Source organism: Pleurodeles waltl, chromosome 11 (assembly GCF_031143425.1).
Source record: "Pleurodeles waltl isolate 20211129_DDA chromosome 11, aPleWal1.hap1.20221129, whole genome shotgun sequence".
Lineage (NCBI taxonomy): Eukaryota > Metazoa > Chordata > Amphibia > Caudata > Salamandridae > Pleurodeles > Pleurodeles waltl.
In genome coordinates, this window is record NC_090450.1 from 728,979,210 (window position 1) to 728,998,945 (window position 19,736).

Consider the following 19,736-nt stretch of genomic DNA (forward strand, 5'->3'; position numbering starts at 1 on the left):
ACCTCTAAAACTAATATATTTTTGGTGGAACTGCAACATTGAGGGTTCTAAACCCAAATAATGTGCAATCAAACAGCCCTTCTTAAATCTCTCCAGGGAAGGATCTACTTTCTCGCCCAAGACCAGGGACCCATCATAGTGGCATAGCCATCAGCCTGTTTGCTTCCTGAAAATCCCAGGGAGCTCATCCATGTGTCTGTGGATGCCACTGGTTCCTATGGCATGGCCAATTGAGTATGTGGAATCCATGTCAGAAAGAAAACATTTGTTTGGCTGCATTCTCTCCTTTCTGAACTGATTGTGCAAAGTACACTTGAAGGTCCTCAGGAAATACCAACAAAACCTCCAGAACCATGGCAGAAGCGAGCCAGAAGGCAAGACGCATTCATGGACTTCAACATCAAACTGTCAGAAGAGATAACTTTCTTGCCCATAGCTTTAATCTATTTTGACTCTCAGTCCAGTGGAGTAGCAGGGAAGAAATTCAAGTTAATCTTACAAGTGGGTGCTTGCACCTAGCTCTCAGGCATAGGGTGTTGTGCCAGGAATTTTGGGGTCCAGGAGGCAGAATGTGGCATTTGGCAAAACAATAGCTAACAAAATGGTTTAGACTAAGCGGTGAAGACTGGATTGACTAGAGCTTTATTGAAAGGCAGTGGAGGATTAGTGGTAGAGAGCCCAGGCTGAAATATCTCTCAAAGCAGATTAGCTTTTGTCTCCTCCTTCAGAAGGTAGCATTCCAACAATTCTGTAGCTCTCTTAATCAAAAAGTAAAACAAGTGCTCCCCCCGTAGGACCACTTTGGGGAGAATCAAGGGCAGAATTAAGTTAAAGGTCAAGGTAAAGGTCAGTGTCACTATAATGTAGCTATAGCCACTTATCTGCCTCCTCACTACCATCCAACAGTGGTACTTTCCTAGCAACATCAGGCAAGGCTTTTTGGCAGAGGAGTGGAAGCGTGACCCAGCAGCAGAATGAGAGGCCTCCTAACATGACCAGTTGGCATCATAGAGGGCTCATTGGAGGAAGTGTAACTAGAGGTCCCTATGGATCAGGGGGACTGGGAGAGAGCAAAGGGAGCCAGAGCCAAGTTACAGAGCTGCAACATGGCCTTGAAGGCCGCTACTTGCTGCAGCGTCGACGATGGTCAGGGAAACTCCAGAACATCAGTTTGAGATTTGGAATTGTGTCTGAGGAAGCAGACGAAGTCAGAGTCTAGTTCAATGAACATAAACTATGTAACCTCCTCTGCAAGTGGGATCAAATGGAAGTTGAAGAGTCTGTTAGCCCACCTTCAGCGACTACAACTGTAGTGGTTGAGATGGTTTGCCACTGGTGTGCTGGGGTCAGTCCTTAGCACTTTACTCTCAGGGTAGCAAGTACAAATGGTCAAAAGTTTCTCAGGGCAGTCGTTTGGGTGTAATGGTGGATAAGAGCTCTGAACTCATCAATCAGACACAAAAAGTTCAATGTCCAGCCAAGTGCTTGTCTTTTTAGGGAAAAAAAAAGACTTTAATCACCCAACAGAAATAAACATTGCACAATTCAATTTATGTTAATCAAATACAGGGTTGTGACTCTAATTGTGTTCTACAGAAGTTGCTATCCCCTTGCGCTCCATTATCATGTCCCCACCTGGGTAACCCTTGGAACTACAGATCCCCATACCTGGTGACTGAGGCATGTAGTTGGCACCAGTGCACATTATCAAAGTTACCTTTGTGGGCCTCACACTGCAGCTGTCACCTGTCCTTACCTTTGGTTTACTTTGGGCAGAAAGTCTGTCTTTCATTGAAGGGGTTCTCAATGCCTGTTCTCTGGATGTGGTGAAACCTTGCTATGTTGGCATGCTGGCTCTTGCAGATCAGATGTTAGCCGAGACAGCCTGTGCAATCCATTTTTATGGTGGCCTCTCTTTCATGCCACCACCATCATTAGGTGAGAGCTGCAGGGCTGTTCCAGGCTGATGTCATGAACCCTTCAGCAGTTGCTGCCTTCCAGGCTAATCAGTCCCACATAAAGTATACAAATTGGGTCTCCCAGGCTGATCAGGCTCACAGTGGTGAGGTGCCTTCTTGACCTTCCAACAACAGCAGCATTAGTTCCTGACCCACAGTGGCTGATAAACACAGTTTATTTGGTGCAGTCTTGGGGGCAGTTCTGAGGCAAGAACTGTGTAGAAAGACTGGGGGACCCACTGGCTTTGCTTGGTGATCCTGCCTGCTTTCTCTGTGTGCGCCACACACTAGGAACTTGCTGAGCACCTTCTCCTTAACAGTCTTCCCTCCTGCAGAGCCAGAAACCTTTTCCTCTCTCAGCAGTCTGGCAGAATTCTAGGCACCCTCAGATCCTCCAGGAGAAAACACAGACTTCAGGTGATGCCTCCTCACCTTTGGGAGACTGGCTGATAGACGTACACCAGCCTTGATAACACAGTAGAAAATGCTCTGCATAGCACTCCCTTAATTGGTGAAGTACAACTGGAGATTGGAACAAAGTGGGCTAGTTTGGATCTCATTTGTATACACATTTTCCGGACAGGGGATGTGGATCCAGTTTATCAAGCTCCAGAACCAGTGGGAGTTGGGTCTCCTTTCAAGCATCCTAAGGCTGCTCTATAGAAACAGCCTTTGAGTAAAGTGATGCTTCTCACAGCACTGGGGCGGTCTCTAAGCAGAATCACACACCACATGGACAATAAAATGCAAGTTGCCTTCACTTTTGCTATGCTTTCTAAAGGAGTAATCGGGACAGACAAACATTGTTTGTCCTAGAACCCTCCTACCTTGAACAAGAGAAACTACAGTCGCATGCTCCCCCTACCATCTACCAAATGGCAGTGCTTAGGAGGAACTAATCAGCTGCCCCTTGCTAGCAATTTCTTCATAGAATTTCTAAAGGTAGCCCCATCTGCATCCTCTTTGCTTCAATGTCTGGACTCCACCCTCCAGCCACAAGAATCCAGGCAATACACTTCCACTATCTAGAGAAGCAGTCCTCATTGTATGCCTTGTGAAACCAGTTACATCAAAATCAGATTCCACTGCTCAGTATAACACTTACATGCACAGCCTAACTAAACCACAGTTCCATATGCATATGCACTTGATACACATATGGGATGTCAGCATAAGGCTCAGGCGTACACATAAAAGCAGAACTTACCACCAAAGGGGTCAGAGGACAACCTTCTCATTCACACAGATAAAAAGTTCTAGTCATACTAGGATTCACAAAACATGGTAAGTTGCCATCACTGCTTTTCCCTCTCTGCCAACATATAAATCAGGCCCATAGTCACCAATAGCACCTGCTAGGGGAAACCATTCGGTGTTTCTTTCAGTCCAGAGCTTTACCTTTCTTTTAGCAGGTTGGCTCTTTTTTGCCTGGAATTAGTAGCTATCAACCCTTAAGTAAAAATTAAAGTAAGACTTACTTGATGTCATAAATAATGCCCAGACTTCTGAAATTTGTGTTTGAGTTAACCAATATGATATTTAGTTTATAAAGTGCAAACAGTTCCCAATTAATGGTTTCTGACGGCAAGTGGTTATAGGCACAGAAATCCAAATCTTCAGATTCTTGTGTGTCAACTACATTTTCAGACTCCTTCATGAGTTTCACACACACAAATATATTGGGTCTTCCAGCCAGAAGGTGTCTGTGGAGCCTATCAATCAATCAATCAATCAATCAAAGTATTTATAAAGCGCGCTATGTACCCGTCAGGGTTTCGAGGCGCTGAGGGGGGGGGGGGGGGGGGGAGCGCTGCTGGTTTATCGGTCGAAGAGCCAGGTCTTGAGGAGCCTTCTGAATGCGAGGAGGTCCTGGGTCTGGCGAAGGGATGTGGGGAGAGAGTTCCAGGTCTTGGCGGCGAGGAAGGAGAAGGATCTGCCGCTGGATGTCTTGCGCTGGATTCGGGGAACGAGGGCGAGGTTGGCGGATCGGAGTTGACGTGTTGGGGTGTAGAAGTGAAGTCTGGTGTTGAGGTAGGAGGGTCCGGTGTTGTGAAGTGCCTTGTGAGCGTGGGTCAGGAGTTTGAAGGTGATCCTCTTGTCTACCGGGAGCCAGTGGAGTTCCTTTAGGTGAGGGGAGATGTGACTTCGGCGGGGTATGTTGAGGATCAGTCGGGCGGAGGCATTTTGGATACGTTGGAGGCGTTTGATGTCTTTGGTTGGGATGCCTGTGTAGAGTGCGTTGCCGTAGTCAAGTCTGCTGCTGACGAGGGCCTGGGTCACCGTCTTTCTGGTTTCTGTTGGAATCCACTTGAAAATTCTGCGGAGCATTCGGAGGGTGTTGAAACAGGAGGAGGAGACGGCGCTGACCTGTTTGGACATGGTGAGGGCGGAGTCCAGGATGAAGCCGAGGTTTCTTGCGTGGCTGGCAGGGGTGGGTGGGGGTCCGAGGACGGAGGGCCACCATGAGTCGTTCCAGGCCGAGGGAGTGCGTCCGAGGATGAGGACTTCCGTCTTGTCGGAGTTGAGTTTCAGGCGACTGTCGTTCATCCAATCGGCGATGGATTTTAGTCCCTCGTGGAGGTTTGTTTTGGCGGTGAGCGGGTCTTTGGTCAGGGAGAGGACGAGCTGGGTATCGTCGGCGTAGGAGATGATGCTGAGATGATGTTGGCGGGCCAGTTGAGCGAGGGGGGCCATGAAGATGTTGAACAACGTGGGGCTGAGGGAGGATCCTTGGGGGACGCCGCAGATGAGGTTGGTGGCTTTGGAGCGGAAAGGGGAGAGACGGACTCTGCGTTCTGTCGGAGAGGAAGGATGAGATCCAGTTGAGGGCTTTGTCTTGGATGCCGGCTTCGTGGAGACGGGTTAGCAGGGTGCGGTGGCAGACGGTGTCAAAAGCGGCTGATAGGTCGAGGAGGATGAGGGCTGAGGTTTCGCCTTTGTCCATTTGATGTCTGATGTCATCTGTGGCGGCGAGGAGGGCGGTCTCAGTGCTGTGGTTTCGTCTGAATCCGGATTGTGAGGGGTCCAGGATGGAATTGTCTTCGAGGAAGTGGGTGAGCTGAGTGTTGACGATCTTCTCGATGACTTTCGCTGGAAAAGGGAGGAGAGAGATCGGACGGAAGTTTTTGAGGTCGTTGGGGTCAGCCTTGGGTTTTTTGAGGAGGGGTTGGATTTCTGCGTGTTTCCAGCTGTCCGGGAAGGTGGCAGAAGTGAAGGAGAGGTTGATGATCTTGCGGAGTTCGGGGGCGATGGTGGCGTTTGCTGAGTTGAAAACATGATGGGGGCAGGGGTCTGTGGGGGAGCCTGAGTGGATGGTGTTCATGGTTGCTATGGTTTCTGCCTCGTCCACGTGGGTCCAGGCGGTGAGGCGGCAGTCGCGGGAGGAGACGTCGGGGGTGGGGTCTGGCGGTGGACCGGTGATGAAGCTGTCGTGGATGGTGGTGATTTTCTGGTGGAAGAAGGTGGAGAGGTCGTCGCAGAGTTTCTGGGAGGGCGGGATGTCGTTGGAGTTGGCTTTCGGGTTGGAGAGTTCCTTCACGATGCCGAAGAGTTCTTTGCAGTCGTGGGCGTTGTTGTTGATGCGTTCGGTGAAGTGGGCGCGCTTGGCGGTGCGGATCCGTTGGTGGTGTTCGCGGTTGGCGTTTTTGAGGGCGGCGAGGTTGTCGGGTGTGCGTTCTTGGATCCATTTCTTTTTGAGTTTCTGGCAGTTGCTTTTGGAGGTGGTGAGATCGTCTGTGAACCAGGCTGGTTTTCTCTTTCCTTGGGTGGTGGTGGGTTTCTTGAGAGGGGCAAGGGTGTTGGCGCAGTCGAGGATCCATTGATGGAGGTTGATGGCGGCTGTGCTCGGGTCGATTGCGTCGGGTGGAAGGTTGTTGACGAGGGTGTTGGTCAGTTGTTCTTGGGTGATTTTGCCCCAGCGGCGGTGGGGAGGAAGCTGGATGCGGTGTTGCTCTGTGGTTTTCTTATAGGTGAAATGGACACAGTGATGGTCAGTCCAGTGGAGTTCGGAGGTGTGGCTGAAGGAAATGTGGTTGCTAGAGGTGAAGAGGGGGTCAAGGGTGTGTCCGGCGATGTGGGTAGGTGTGTTGACTAGCTGGCGGAGACCGAGGTTGAGGAGGTTGGAGGTCAGTGACGCGGTGTTTACGTCGTTGGCATTTTCCAGATGGTAGTTCAGATCTCCCAGGAGGATGTAATCCGGGGAAGCGAGGGCGTGGGTGCTTGCAAGGTCGGCGATGGTGTCGTTGAAGGGGGGTCTTGGTCCTGGAGGGCGGTAAATGAGGGTTCCTCTGAGGGTCGTGTTGGGGTCCGTGTGGATCTGGAAGTGGAGGTGTTCGGCTGTCTTGAGGGTGTCGTCTGAGTGGGTGTGGATTTTGAGGGTAGCTTTGTGAGCGATGGCTATTCCGCCGCCGATTCCGTTGGTTCGATCTCGTCTGGTGATTTTGTATCCGTCCGGTATGGCGATGGCGATGTCCGGAGACGAGGAGTGGTTCCACCAGGTTTCGGTCAGGAAAGCCACGTCAGGAGCAGTGGTGTCGAGCAAATCCCAGAGCTCGATGGCGTGTTTCCGTGCGGAGCGGGTGTTGATGAGGATGCAGTTCAGGTGGTTGGGGTTGGATGTTTTCGTAGTTGGAATGGTCGTTCTGATGCAGGAGAAGTTGCAGGTACGGCAGGAAAAAGGTCCTTTAGTGTGCTTCGGGGATGCCTGGTAGCATTCAGTGGAGGGGCCGGGGTTGAAGGCGCGGAGTTCGTTGATCGAGTAGCGGATGCGGGGGGCGCAAGGGCCAGGGGGTGTGGCGCTGGGCGCGGTCCAGGCGCGGACGGGCGCAGACGGGCTTGCCTCTGGCGCGCCTCTGGCGCGCCAGCGGCGCGGACGCGCAGCGCCAGCCATTAAGAAGGGAGGGGGGAAGGAGGAGCAGCTGGGAGGCGGGAGGGAGCGGCAAATGGGGGCGCGAGGGGGGCGGGCCGCAGGGAGGCAGCGGCAGGGAACGGGGAGCGCACAAGGGGCAAAAACACTGAAAACGAGCAAAAAACAGCAGTTACAATAAGAAAAGCACACAATCAGAAAAAACAAAATGGCACAATATACGATCGGGGAGACAGCAATCAGGGGGGCACAAAGGGGGCAGAAGCGCCGGCGGCGAGGCGCTGAAAAAAAGCGAGAAAAACGAAAAACACTTACGGGACGGCGGAAAGCGGCACACGGGTCAAGTGAAGCTAGTCAGAGCCCACTAGACCCCAGGGATGAGGCGCAGGAGGATGCCTGCGGGTGGAGGAGGGCCTCGAACACGCAAACAGCAGCGTGGTCAGGGGACCGAGGCAGGAGGCAGCAGGTTGGTGCTGCGGTCGTGGGGGGCGAGCTCAGGACCTGAAACAGGTCAGAGGTCGCTCACTCGCGACGCGCAGCGCCAGCCATTAAGAAGGGAGGGGGGAGGGAGGAGCAGCTGGGAGGCGGGAGGGAGCGGCAAATGGGGGCGCGAGGGGGGCGGGGCCGCAGGGAGGCAGCGGCAGGGAACGGGGAGCGCACAAGGGGCAAAAACACTGAAAACGAGCAAAAAACAGCAGTTACAATAAGAAAAGCACACAATCAGAAAAAACAAAATGGCACAATATACGATCGGGGAGACAGCAATCAGGGGGGCACAAAGGGGGCAGAAGCGCCGGCGGCGAGGCGCTGAAAAAAAGCGAGAAAAACGAAAAACACTTACGGGACGGCGGAAAGCGGCACACGGGTCAAGTGAAGCTAGTCAGAGCCCACTAGACCCCAGGGATGAGGCGCAGGAGGATGCCTGCGGGTGGAGGAGGGCCTCGAACACGCAAACAGCAGCGTGGTCAGGGGACCGAGGCAGGAGGCAGCAGGTTGGTGCTGCGGTCGTGGGGGGCGAGCTCAGGACCTGAAACAGGTCAGAGGTCGCTCACTCGCGACGCGCAGCGCCAGCCATTAAGAAGGGAGGGGGGAGGGAGGAGCAGCTGGGAGGCGGGAGGGAGCGGCAAATGGGGGCGCGAGGGGGGCGGGGCCGCAGGGAGGCAGCGGCAGGGAACGGGGAGCGCACAAGGGGCAAAAACACTGAAAACGAGCAAAAAACAGCAGTTACAATAAGAAAAGCACACAATCAGAAAAAACAAAATGGCACAATATACGATCGGGGAGACAGCAATCAGGGGGGCACAAAGGGGGCAGAAGCGCCGGCGGCGAGGCGCTGAAAAAAAGCGAGAAAAACGAAAAACACTTACGGGACGGCGGAAAGCGGCACACGGGTCAAGTGAAGCTAGTCAGAGCCCACTAGACCCCAGGGATGAGGCGCAGGAGGATGCCTGCGGGTGGAGGAGGGCCTCGAACACGCAAACAGCAGCATGGTCAGGGGACCGAGGCAGGAGGCAGCAGGTTGGTGCTGCGGTCGTGGGGGGTGAGCTCAGGACCTGAAACAGGTCAGAGGTCGCTCACTCGCGACGCGCAGCGCCAGCCATTAAGAAGCTTGCTTAACCTATGCTACATAATACAGAAGGGCAAAGGCTCACCTTGATATCCGTGTATTAGTTGTAGCTTCCTCTTTGTGTTTCAGCAGATCGTAACACTATGCTTTATCCTGTGGCGCCTATCAGGCTAACCTCTGACCTAAGCCCAGCTTGAAGCAAACTTAATGGTGTACCATCCCACAGTGACTTGGGGCTCCTTCCAATGACAGTGTCTCTTTTATTGTCCAGAAGAACACGTTCTCTCGTAGGGGATTTCCATTTATAGTCATAAGCACAGAATATTCCTGCCCACATGGGGGGACCCCGTAGCACTTCTTCATAATATATCCTCTTAAGTGGAGATGTTCAGCTTTCTTCGGTAAGGCCTGCAGAGTCACTTAAGAGAGAAAGTATTAATGCAGCCTATAGGAGAAGGCTACAACGCCCAATTCTTCATCTTTTAATTAAAAATAGGGACCAGGAGATTACATGCGTATATAATTTGATTGTGTTTTAGTACAGAAACAGCATAAATGTCTTTCACATACCCTTTTTGTTGGGTAACAGAGAGATGAAGCAAGCCAGGACAGTGTAGCCCCATAAGTTGCCATTATATGAGTGAAAATAGAGGCTGTGCCTTTAAGAAGCCAGAGACCACCAGCATGCCATGATGCTGAGCAGGTGACAGTTGCTTCAGTTCTTTTTCCCGGCTCCTGCTGACAGGATCCTGGACCACTAAACTCGACATTTTCAAAGGTTTTTTTCTCCACAAAATCCTCACAGATTTTGTTGTCAACTGTTTCACTCGACAGTTTTCATTTCTATCTATTTAGCAGGTTCCTTGTTTGACAAATGCCCTACTTGTGGGAGAAATAAGGCCAAAACAGACCCCCACAAAGTAGTTATACTTAGCCTTCCCTCAAGTCATGTTCCTGAGTCTTGTCAACATTGCAAGACTTTTTCCAGGCAAACTTTGAGAGACAGGGAGTAGATCCAGCTACATTGCACTGAGGATCGTCGAAGGCAGCAAGCTTCATCTGAAGGTGGGACCTCAGGGCGAGGAGATGGTCAGTCCTCTACCAGGGCCCTTTCAGTTGTCTTTGTTATTTCCGGAAAGAAGACAACAGCACAGAAAAGACATTGGTCCCAGTCGACGTTGAGAGCGTCACCGTCAAAGAGAGGAATGTCACCTACCTATTCGCCGTCATCCACAGGCTCGATGTTGAGGAAACAGCAAAGAAGAACACCAACACATGGCTAGTCAAGGTCGACACACAGACTTTGTTCACATCTGAAAATCCAAATACACTGTGACATTGATATAACTCACCGTCAAGGTCCCTATCGATGTCGACACAACATCATAGATCACCGTCAAGGACAACATCAACGTTGAGATGCTGCCGCCGATCACCATCAATGAGTGGATGGACGTCGAGGCATCAGAAGAGATCCACGTCAAGGCACACAATATCATGTAGAAAAGTCTGTGACCATCTGTAGCATTGCAGGTAATAAGGAAAAAGAAGAGATGCATTTATTCCTCTCCTGATTCAGACTACTCCAGGACATACTCCCTTTCTTCAAGGGTTAAGCCTTCTTCTCTGCCAGCCTCATTTCCTCCTAAATCTCAACCTACTTTGCCTCCGACAGTACTTCCTCAGCCAACTCCGATTCTGCCTCCTACACCGGCACCACTTCCGCAACCATGAGTCACTCCCAGATCAAGATCCAGGCCATGCCATCACTCTAGTAGACATCGACATAGGTCAAGACACACATCATCTGACTGCCATGGTCATTGTTCTCACCACTCACATTCCCGTTCTCACTGTAGGACCACTGACACATCCTCCACTTGAACAGGGAGATATACACCAACGCTATCTGACTTGTCACCAGCGCAAGTTTCACCAGTGGACATCGCAATGTTTCAAGAGGTTTTGGTGAGGGGAACTGCAAAAATAAACATACCCATGTCAACTCCGTCCACTTCAACCTTGGTTATTTCTTAGGTGCTTCAACAGAGAACAGCATCTCGACCACTACTTCTACTGGTGCCAGGCCACCTTGAACCAGCCATGGATCTTTTCCTAACTCTGGCCATAGTCAAACCAGCACCATCCAAACTTCAAAAGAAGTATAGCCCTCCGGAGGAAGATCCTGCTTTCCTCCTACAGCAGATTCGGTGATCATAGTAGCGACAAAGAAACAACATGCCACTATTTCCACCTCTACAGTACCACCAAGTAAGGAGAGTCGCAGTTTGGATTCCATAGGCGAAAAGTGTGCAGTTCCGCAGGAACCTCCATGAAAGAGGCCAGTGCCACTCCCCTTCTAGGCATATACGATAGGTCACTGTGGGAATCCATGTAACAGTTTGCCGACTATCTTTCCAGGGATAAAAGAGAGGATTTTATGGAGATCCTAAATGAAGGCCTGATGGTATCCAACCAGGTTATCAGTGCTGCAGCAGACTCATCCATTTTAGTGGTACACGATTACTGCCACTGATTTGCACTCCAGAGACATTCTTGGCTCAATCTTACTAATCTAAAACCAGAAGCCCAACAGAGAATAATAAATCTTTTCTCTGGTTCCACACTTTTTGAAAATCATACAGATGACAAAATGGCTAGGATGAAGGCAGAGATGGACACTCTAAAGGTAATTGGCTTAGAAAGACCCAGGAAACAAAGAAGATCTTTCCACCCCTACCAAGGTTGCACCTATTCCCAGAGAGTTCAAATCCCTCACTGGTATCAAGGACATCAACAAAGCGGTACTCAACAGCAGCACCAATTACCCTACCAGTCATACCACAGAAAGCAGTCCAGGGGAAGATCTATCCAGTAACCCGCCCAAGGAGGCAAACATCCATCCGGGTCAAAAACCTGAATCATTACTTCCCCTCTTCGTTACCCACTCCGGTAGGGGGAAGCATCCAATGTTACCCAGCAGAGTGGCAAAACATCACTCAAGACGCCTGGGTTCAGAATATTGTTTGCAATGGATTCACCAGCCCTCCACCGTCCATTCTGCCGAAACTATCCAGATTCCAAATCTCACAATTACAAGCAGGGTTGACCATCCTCTTACAAAAGCAGGTGGTGGAACCCATTCCTCCTCCTCAAAGAGGAACTGGAATCTATTCCACATACTTTCTTGTCAAAAAGAAGGAAACAAACCAATTCAGATCCATTCTCGACCTCAAAAAGAAGCAAGCAAGTGGAATTGGTGAGAAAAGTTCCAGATGCTGTCTTCATACCAAATTTAACCCCAGTTAAACCAGGGAATTGGCTTTGTTCCATTGACCTCCAAGATGCATACTTTCACATCCCAATTGCCAGAAAGCACTGAGGGTTTTTGAGGTTTGTAGTAAGTCAAGACCACTACCAGTACAAAATCCTTCCATTTGATCTCAAGTCAGCACCCAGAACTTTATCGAAATTCATGGCAGTGGTGGCTGCCAATCTCAGGAAAAACAAAATATAGCTGTCTACCCCTACCTAGACGATTGGTTGATCAAGGCGTCCACGTCTCAAGAAGTTGAGCTTCATTATCACTGGACTTGCAATCTCTTCAAAAGTTTAGGCCTACAAGTAAACCTCACCAAATCAAATTTTGTCCCGGTTCAGGTATCGCACTACCTAGGAACAACCACTGGCACTTTACAGGCAAGAGTGTATCCTTTGGAGGAGAGACGTTTATCGATCCTTCGGAAATGTCACTCTCTCATAACAGCTTGCTGTCCAACAGTACCAACAGTATCCTCTCTCCTGGGTTCGATGGCATCCTGCATCTTCCTCACACCGATTGCTTGATTCCACATCGACCATTACAGGAATGTCTCAAGGACCAGTGGGACCAGCTGACAGGCAATTGGGAGGACAGGATTACACTATCTTTCATGCAAAGATATCCCTAAACTGGAGATGCTGCCCAAAGAAGCTACTTCGGGGGTTGTCCTTTCATCAGGAGGTTTCTCCACAAACAATAGTAACAGATGCCTCACTTCTAGGCTGGGGGGCTCACATGGACAACCACCAGATCCAGGGCACATGGTCAGACAGAGAGTCCACATACCACATCTATCTCCTGGAGCTACGAGCAGTCCATCTGGCGCTAAAAGCATTTCATCCATCCTTAAAAACCAACTCCCTGCTTGTACAAACAGACAATACGACTACCAAATACTATCTCAACAAGCAGGTAGGGACAAGGTCCAGACCACTTTCGCACGAAGCCCTGACAAAATGGAAATAGCTCCTAACCTGGCAATCATTGCTACACTTCTTCCAGGTGTACAAAATGTTCAGGCAGACTCTCTCAGCAGGATTTTATTCTGCAAGAAAATCATGTGTGGGTTTTGCAACACGTCGTCGTTCATGACTTATTTCATCTGTGGGGCACACCTTCCATTGACCTCATTGCCACCGCAGAAAACATAAAATGCTAAAGCTTTGCCTCGAGGTATTACCAACCAGTGACACTGGGGACTGCCCTATGGATCGACTGGTCCAGCAAATTTCTTTACGCTTTTCCACTGATCTCCCTCATACATGCAGTTCTCATCAAGCTGTCCTACTCAAGAGCCAAGATGATCCTAATAGCTCCAGAGTGGCCACATCACTGGTGGTTCATGGACCTTCTTCACCGGTGCCTCAGTCCACATCTCAGGCTTCCATGCAAGACAAACCTCCTCATTAAGGGCCTTATTTATACTTTTTGGTGCAAAACTGCACTAAGGCAGTTTTGCCCCAAAAAGTTTTGCACCGGCTTGCACCATTTTTTAGCACCAGCTGGGCACCATATTTATGGAATGGTGCAAGCCGGTGCAAAGGGTAGGCTAGCTTAAAAAAAAAAATTACATTAGGCAGTTTTGAGTCAAAATAAATGATTCTGACCAGATTAGCATCATTTTTTGACGCTAAGGGGCGTATTTATACTCTGTTTGCAATGAATTAGCGTCATTTTTTTTTTACTCTAATTCAGTGCAAAACTAACTCCATATTTATACTTTGGTGCTAGACCCGTCTAGCACCAAATTTATGGAGTTAAAGTCATTTTTTGGAAGTGGAAACCTACCTTGCCTTAATGAGATGCAAGGTAGGCGTTCCCGTGCAAAAAAATGACTCTAAGGCCTTAACACCATATTTATACTCCCATGTAAAAATGGTGCAAAGGAGGGAGGAAGGGTCAAAAAATGGGGCAAAGCTTGCTTTGCCCCATTTTTTAAGACCTGGGTCAGGGCAGGTCTTAGGGGACCTGTGGCCCTATTTCCATGGTGGAACACCATGGAATAAGCCCAGAGGTGCCCTCCCTAGGCCCTAGGGGCACCCCCACCCACACTAGAGGGACTGCGAGGATGGGGGACCCCATCCCAGGTAAGTACAGGTAAGTGCATTTTATTTTTGAAAGTGCCATAGGGGGCCCTGAAATGGGCCCCCATATATGGCACCGGGTGCAATGGCCATGCCCAGGGGACCCCTGTCCTCTGTGCTGGCCACTGGGGTGGTGGGCATGACTCCTGCCTTTCCTAAGGCAGGAGTCATGTGGCATGATAGGTTTAGCACCATAAAATGACGCTAATCTGGTTAGAGTCATTTATTTTTACTCTAACCTGCCTAAAGCCATTTTTTGGTGCTAAACCCTCTTCTTCTATACTGCCATCCCCACCCGACTAAAGTCATTTTTTTAAACTCTAGCCTACCCTTTGCACCGGCTTGCACCATTCCATAAATATGGTGCCCGGCTGGTGCACAGAAATGGTGCAAGCCGGTGCTCAACTTTTTGGTGCAAAACTGAGTTAGTGCAGTTTTGCAGCAAAAAGTATAAATAAGGGCCAATATTTTGTAAGTTTGCGCCACTTTTGTGTCATAAAATGACGTTAATGCAGTGCAAAAAAAGTTTAAATAAGGGCCTTGGTGCTAGATGGGTCTAGCACCAAAGTATAAATATGGAGTTAGTTTTGCACCGAATTAGAGTTAAAAAAAATGACACTAATTCGGTGCAAACAGAGTATAAATACGCCGCAGAGTATAAATATGCCCCTAAATATGGTGTTAAGGCCATAGAGTCATTTTTTGCACGGGAACGCCTACCTTGAATCTCATTAAGGCAAAGTAGGACTCCACTTTCAAAAAATGACTTTAACTCCATAAATTTGGTGCTAGAGGGGTCTAGCACCAAAGTATAAATATGGAGTTAGTTTTGCACCGAATTAGAGTAAAAAAAAATGACACTAATTTGGTGCAAACAGAGTATAAATATGCCCCTAAGTTCCAAGGGCAGATACTGCATCCCATTCTCTCCTCCTTGAAGTTGACGACATGGCTCCTAAAAAAGTACAGTATGGAGTCTTGAATCTGCCAAAGGAGTGCATGGACATCCTCAAAGAGGCTAAGCGGCATTCCACCCATTCCGCATATGCCTTCAAGTGGAAGAGATTCTGCATTTGGTGTTCCTCCAAGAACGTGGACCCCACTTCTTGCCAGGAGGAGGTTATACTGCCATACTTACTCCATCTGGCAAAATCTGGCTTACGGTTCTCTTCTATAAGTGTTCACTTGGCAGCCCTTACAGCTTACAGAAAATGTCCTTCACAAACCTCTTTTTTTGGAATCCCAGTCATCAAGGATTTTCTAGAGGGTTTGAAAAAGTTTCTCCCTCCAATTAGGTGTCCTTCTCCTCCCGGGGAGCTTAATATTGTAGGCTCTTGTCTAATGCAGGATCCTTTCGAACATATTCACAGAGCATCCCTGCAGCAGCTTTCCTTGTAGCTATAACATCGGCTTGCAGGGTTAGCGAAATCCAGGTTCTCTGTTCTCACGAACCATATACATACAGTCTTCCACTCCAACAAAGTAGTTATAATTTTCACGTTAATCAGACCATATCTCTTCCAACTTTTTTCCAGAATCCCTCCAGCAGAAAGATCTCTCCATTCCCTGAATGTTAGAAGAGTTTTAAAATTCTACTTAGATAAGACAAAAGACATACGTAGGTCGAACCAACTATTTATCAACTATGGTCCGGTCCATACAGGTTTGGCATCTTCCAAACAGTCCATTTCCCAATGAATTGTTTCTTGCATCCTCTTATGTTATCAAAAGGCTAATAAAACGCTATCAGTTAAGCGTAAAGCACACTCCACTAGGGGTAAAGTCACTACAACTGCGTGTGAAGAAATATCACTATCTCAGTGATTTGCAAAGCAGCCACCTGGAGATCTGTCCACACATATACCAAGCACTAATGCTTAAATGCAGATGCCAAAACAGACACTCAAGTAGGACAAGCCTCCCTTAGGAATCTGTTTGTTTGAAAGTGCATTGTTTCTTGTCCTCTCAACCACCCTAGGCAGGGATGGGCTTGCTACTTTTTTTAGTGCTTACGACTATAAATGGAAATCTCCTACGAGAGAAGGAATAGTTTCTTAGCTGTAACTACAGTTCTCTCATAGGGCCGGAGTCGGCTGATTGGATAATGGCACTGAAAATAGGAACCCTGTAAGGCTGTGCACCAGCACCATAAGGGCTTCGGAAGTTGAAGCTGAAGGCCTAACTGAACCCGAGGGCGAACCTGCCGGCGTAGACACATGGCATTCATGTACCTCCTTGGGGCCCAAAGGCGCATCAGAGAAAGGTGATTTCCCAAAGGTAGTTTGAAGTGAATCATAAAATACAGAGTCGCCCTGGAATACGGAGGGAAAAATGGGATGGACTCGGGCCTTGACTCCTCATCTGAGGAATGGTGGGAGGCCATATGCAGTGAAGTCAGCAACTTCCGCAACTTCACTCGCTTGTGTTGTGACTTACCACTTACCACATGGAGTTGATGGAGAACGACATCCATGAGAATGACTCCTTGAACATCCCGAAAACGGACTTTAGTACGAGAAGGAGACCAAGGTCGAAGGGGAGTCTGAGACAGCTCCGACAGCTGCACCACCATAAGCTTCATACTGCGCTTCTGTGGCACATTCAGTCGAAGTTGATGACAAAAGTCGCACTCTATGGAGTCATTGTACGCACCCAGGCACCACATATAAATTGATGGGGGTCCGTGGCCAACATTTGCCATCCACAGGATCCATAGGGTTTAAACCCTGAAGATATAGACTGATGAAAGCACACTGTTCCATCAACAAAGACGTCGTAGTAGGCCAAAAACGGCCTAACAGACCGTTACCGGATTCACGTTGCAAGCCTGGAAAAGAAGGAACTGACATTGGCGCATCAGAGAGCAGGTTATATGGACTCCGTTGACCTCACAATCAGTGGACAACGTCAGTACGGAGTTGCACAACGCCCTCTTTCGATATGCAGATTTGTTGGGGGGGAGAATGTTTCCAGATCCAGTCTGGAGAAGATTCTAAAGTAAGGAATCTGCAGCTAGATATCTCTATCAGATAATGGTAAGTTTCCTTGTATTATTAGGGCTGGGCAGCAGTTGTAGGAAGGATGGTTTCTCCCACATTGAATCCATCATAATTCAAAGACTTACGAAGCAGAATAATACACAGCCAACCACCCCTGAAAGGATCCTCCTGGTCAGAGGGCAATTTAATTGTTGATTGAGAATGCTGGAAACCTGTTACCACACAGGTTAATATTTTCTTCGTTTCCAGCATCTCGCCCTATTGCTTGAACTATTCCACTGTTTGCATCAGTCTCTGTGAACACAAGTTTTTCCTCTTCCTCAGGCAGAGAAGCAGCAGGTGCTGGTGGAGCAGGAGAAGCAGCAGCAGAAAAGGTTGGAGGAGGAACATGCCATTGAGCTGCATGAGTGGAGATCCGCTCATTGCATGCAAGGAGGTGATTACACCCTTTCCCTTGTGATTCTGTCATAGCCTAGGGTCACTGTGTTTTAAATCCTGCTTTTCTTTTCAATCTACAGATGGAGCCGACCTACAAGGGCCCTATGCAGTTCAACAACTCACACGTGACCAGCAGCCTGTTCCAAATACTTCACCTTCCTGATAGCTACTTCCATTATTGGAACAGTGAACACACATTGCCTGGAAATGCGATCATCTCAAAGACTCACATGGTCCAGCACCAGCATGTAGTATCAGAGTTTAACTCAGTTGTTTAGACACTGGTGAAATCTTTGGCTGGAATGAGGTTCTTACTGGCCTCCTGGCTACCTGCTGCAGCATGGGCTACCCTGTAGAACCAGTTGTTTCTAACCATGCAACATCTCAAAGTATGGAACTCCAGTGCTTACCACAGTAGGCCAGGATGCAGTTGATCGAACCTTTATCATAAACATAGCCAACTTATTTTCGTCTCTTTCTGTGTTTGGGTGAAAAAATCAAGTTGTAAGGGTGATGAAGGCCTTGAGATTTGAAACTGTGGTTTTGCCAATTTATTTTGGAACTATAGTGAGCTGTTAAGAGTCCCTGCTAGCGTTTGGGAGGGAGCATGGATGCGGGAGCTTAGGGGCTTCAGGGCATGGGATGTGCTTTGGATCTCCGAGATCGGCAGTCTCTTGGAAGATGGAGACCTGATGCCCCATTCCTCCCTTACAGAGGGACTACAAAATTAACCCAAACTAATACCTAAAATACGCATAGCTGCAACATGCTCGGCAAGTAGAGGGTTTAGGAGAATTAGACATGCCCGACTATGCTCCCCCGGAGGGTAGGTTGCGCTTGAATTGAAGGCGGTCTCCCTAACCAATAAAACACTCAACAATAACATGCCAGATACACTCGGTAGGCTGAGACAGGTGGGTGAGGGATGTGGGAGAGATGGAGGATATGACTTGGAGCCAGCCCTGTTGCACCCAAGGGAGGTGACCATTAAGTTCAGGTTGTGCCTGATACAGCTCAAGATATTACAAAGAGGCGATTACAATCATGACTGACTACTCAAAATTGGGAGAATGGTGTCTCTGGACTGTGTGAAATGAAAAAGTGCAAGGGGTACATTTGTACACACGCTGTGGGGCTGCCCAGCTATTCAGGCATACTGGTCCAAGGTGGTGAGGGAACTTCACAATATAATGGGAGCAGACATCCCTCTCTGCTAAGTTCCACGTGTAATCTGGGACTGGTGGTGGCTAAACAAGACGTAGCACATCGCTGGGGGGTGGGGGAAGTCAGAGGGCCCGACCCTGGGGGAGTGGAAGGCGGGGATGGATCATTACATGGCAGCCGAATAAGTCACCTACAAGAGTAGGGGATGCCTATGTGAATTCCTCAAGGTTTGAGGGAGCTGGCTAAATTATAACAATCTTGACCCTGCTGGAGATGCGGCAACACCTCCACTGTGATACCTCTCCAAATCTGTACTGTGATGGTATTCTGGTTATCCATAAACCTCATTCTTCCTTGATGCCATGTACTGAGCATTTGTATGCAGATGTTGTGCTGTCCCACTTCCCTGTGCAACTGTTCGGGTGCGGGTTCGGGTTTATCATGACATAAATAAAAAAAAATAGTTAAAAAAAGAGTCCCCACTAGTCCCAAAATCGCACTTTATGTCTGTTTTCTGAACTCGGGATCATGATAAGTTTTCTAGTTTAGGAAAGTTAATTGCGTTAATTCTTTGTTCCAATCATTTTCTTACTAGACACAGATAGCTAAACTTACCTAGTGCTTGCTTTTGTCTTTATTTCAGAGTTTGCCGCATGTATTTTGCTTTTGGTAATTGTATAAATTCAATATTTCCATTTTAGTGAGCAGCACGTAAATGCTGTTTGCCTGCATAATAAGCTGTAAGTCATATACTGCGGACAGAAGCACCTTTGAGCACCAGCCAAGATCCCATAATATTCCTGGTGTTCTATCCAAAACAAAATGCAAACAAAACCGAAGCCCGTCCTGATTCTATCTCAGAAGACTATGAAAGATGCTTTAGGCTCTCTGCAAAGATAACCTGTGGCCTCACTGCCTAGATACTGTCGACAACATGGCAGCTTAGACAGGCCCATGCAAGTCGTCGAGCAGGAATACTACCACTGAAGGTATATGGACAGTATATTAACTTACCACCATTAGGGCCGCTCCTTGTCAACACATTGATAACCCTTAGTCATGTATGATGGTCTGGGCCTCATTAGTGTCTGAGCTGGCTTCAGCGGCCTTCTTAACGGTATGCGATTCATTGAGAAGTAAGACTAAAGATGCAGGTTGGCCCTGTAAGTTAGAGCTGAGGAGAAAACTTAAGAATCAGACACCCTTTTCAGTTCATGAAAGTAGTTTCCCTCAGAAATGTAGGGACTTCCATAAAAAGAAAAGAGGCGGTGCAGATACTTGCATGCCAGGGAGTAGGACAAAGTGTTTGCTAACTATGGTACACTAAGGGGCATATTTGT

At 48.6% G+C, this 19,736-nt stretch overlaps 1 protein-coding gene across 1 annotated transcript in view; it reads left to right on the forward strand.

The window, feature by feature from the left end:
- Positions 1–18,836, forward strand: part of LOC138265140 (trichohyalin-like) — a 131,122-nt gene extending 112,286 nt beyond the window's left edge. Inside the window, exons 9-10 of the mRNA XM_069212683.1 lie at positions 17,119–17,230; positions 17,313–18,836. Coding sequence (XP_069068784.1) covers positions 17,119–17,230; positions 17,313–17,395 — 195 coding nt within the window. The 3' untranslated portion in view covers positions 17,396–18,836. The remainder of the gene's footprint in view (positions 1–17,118; positions 17,231–17,312) is intronic.
- Positions 18,837–19,736: the final 900 nt, after the last annotated feature.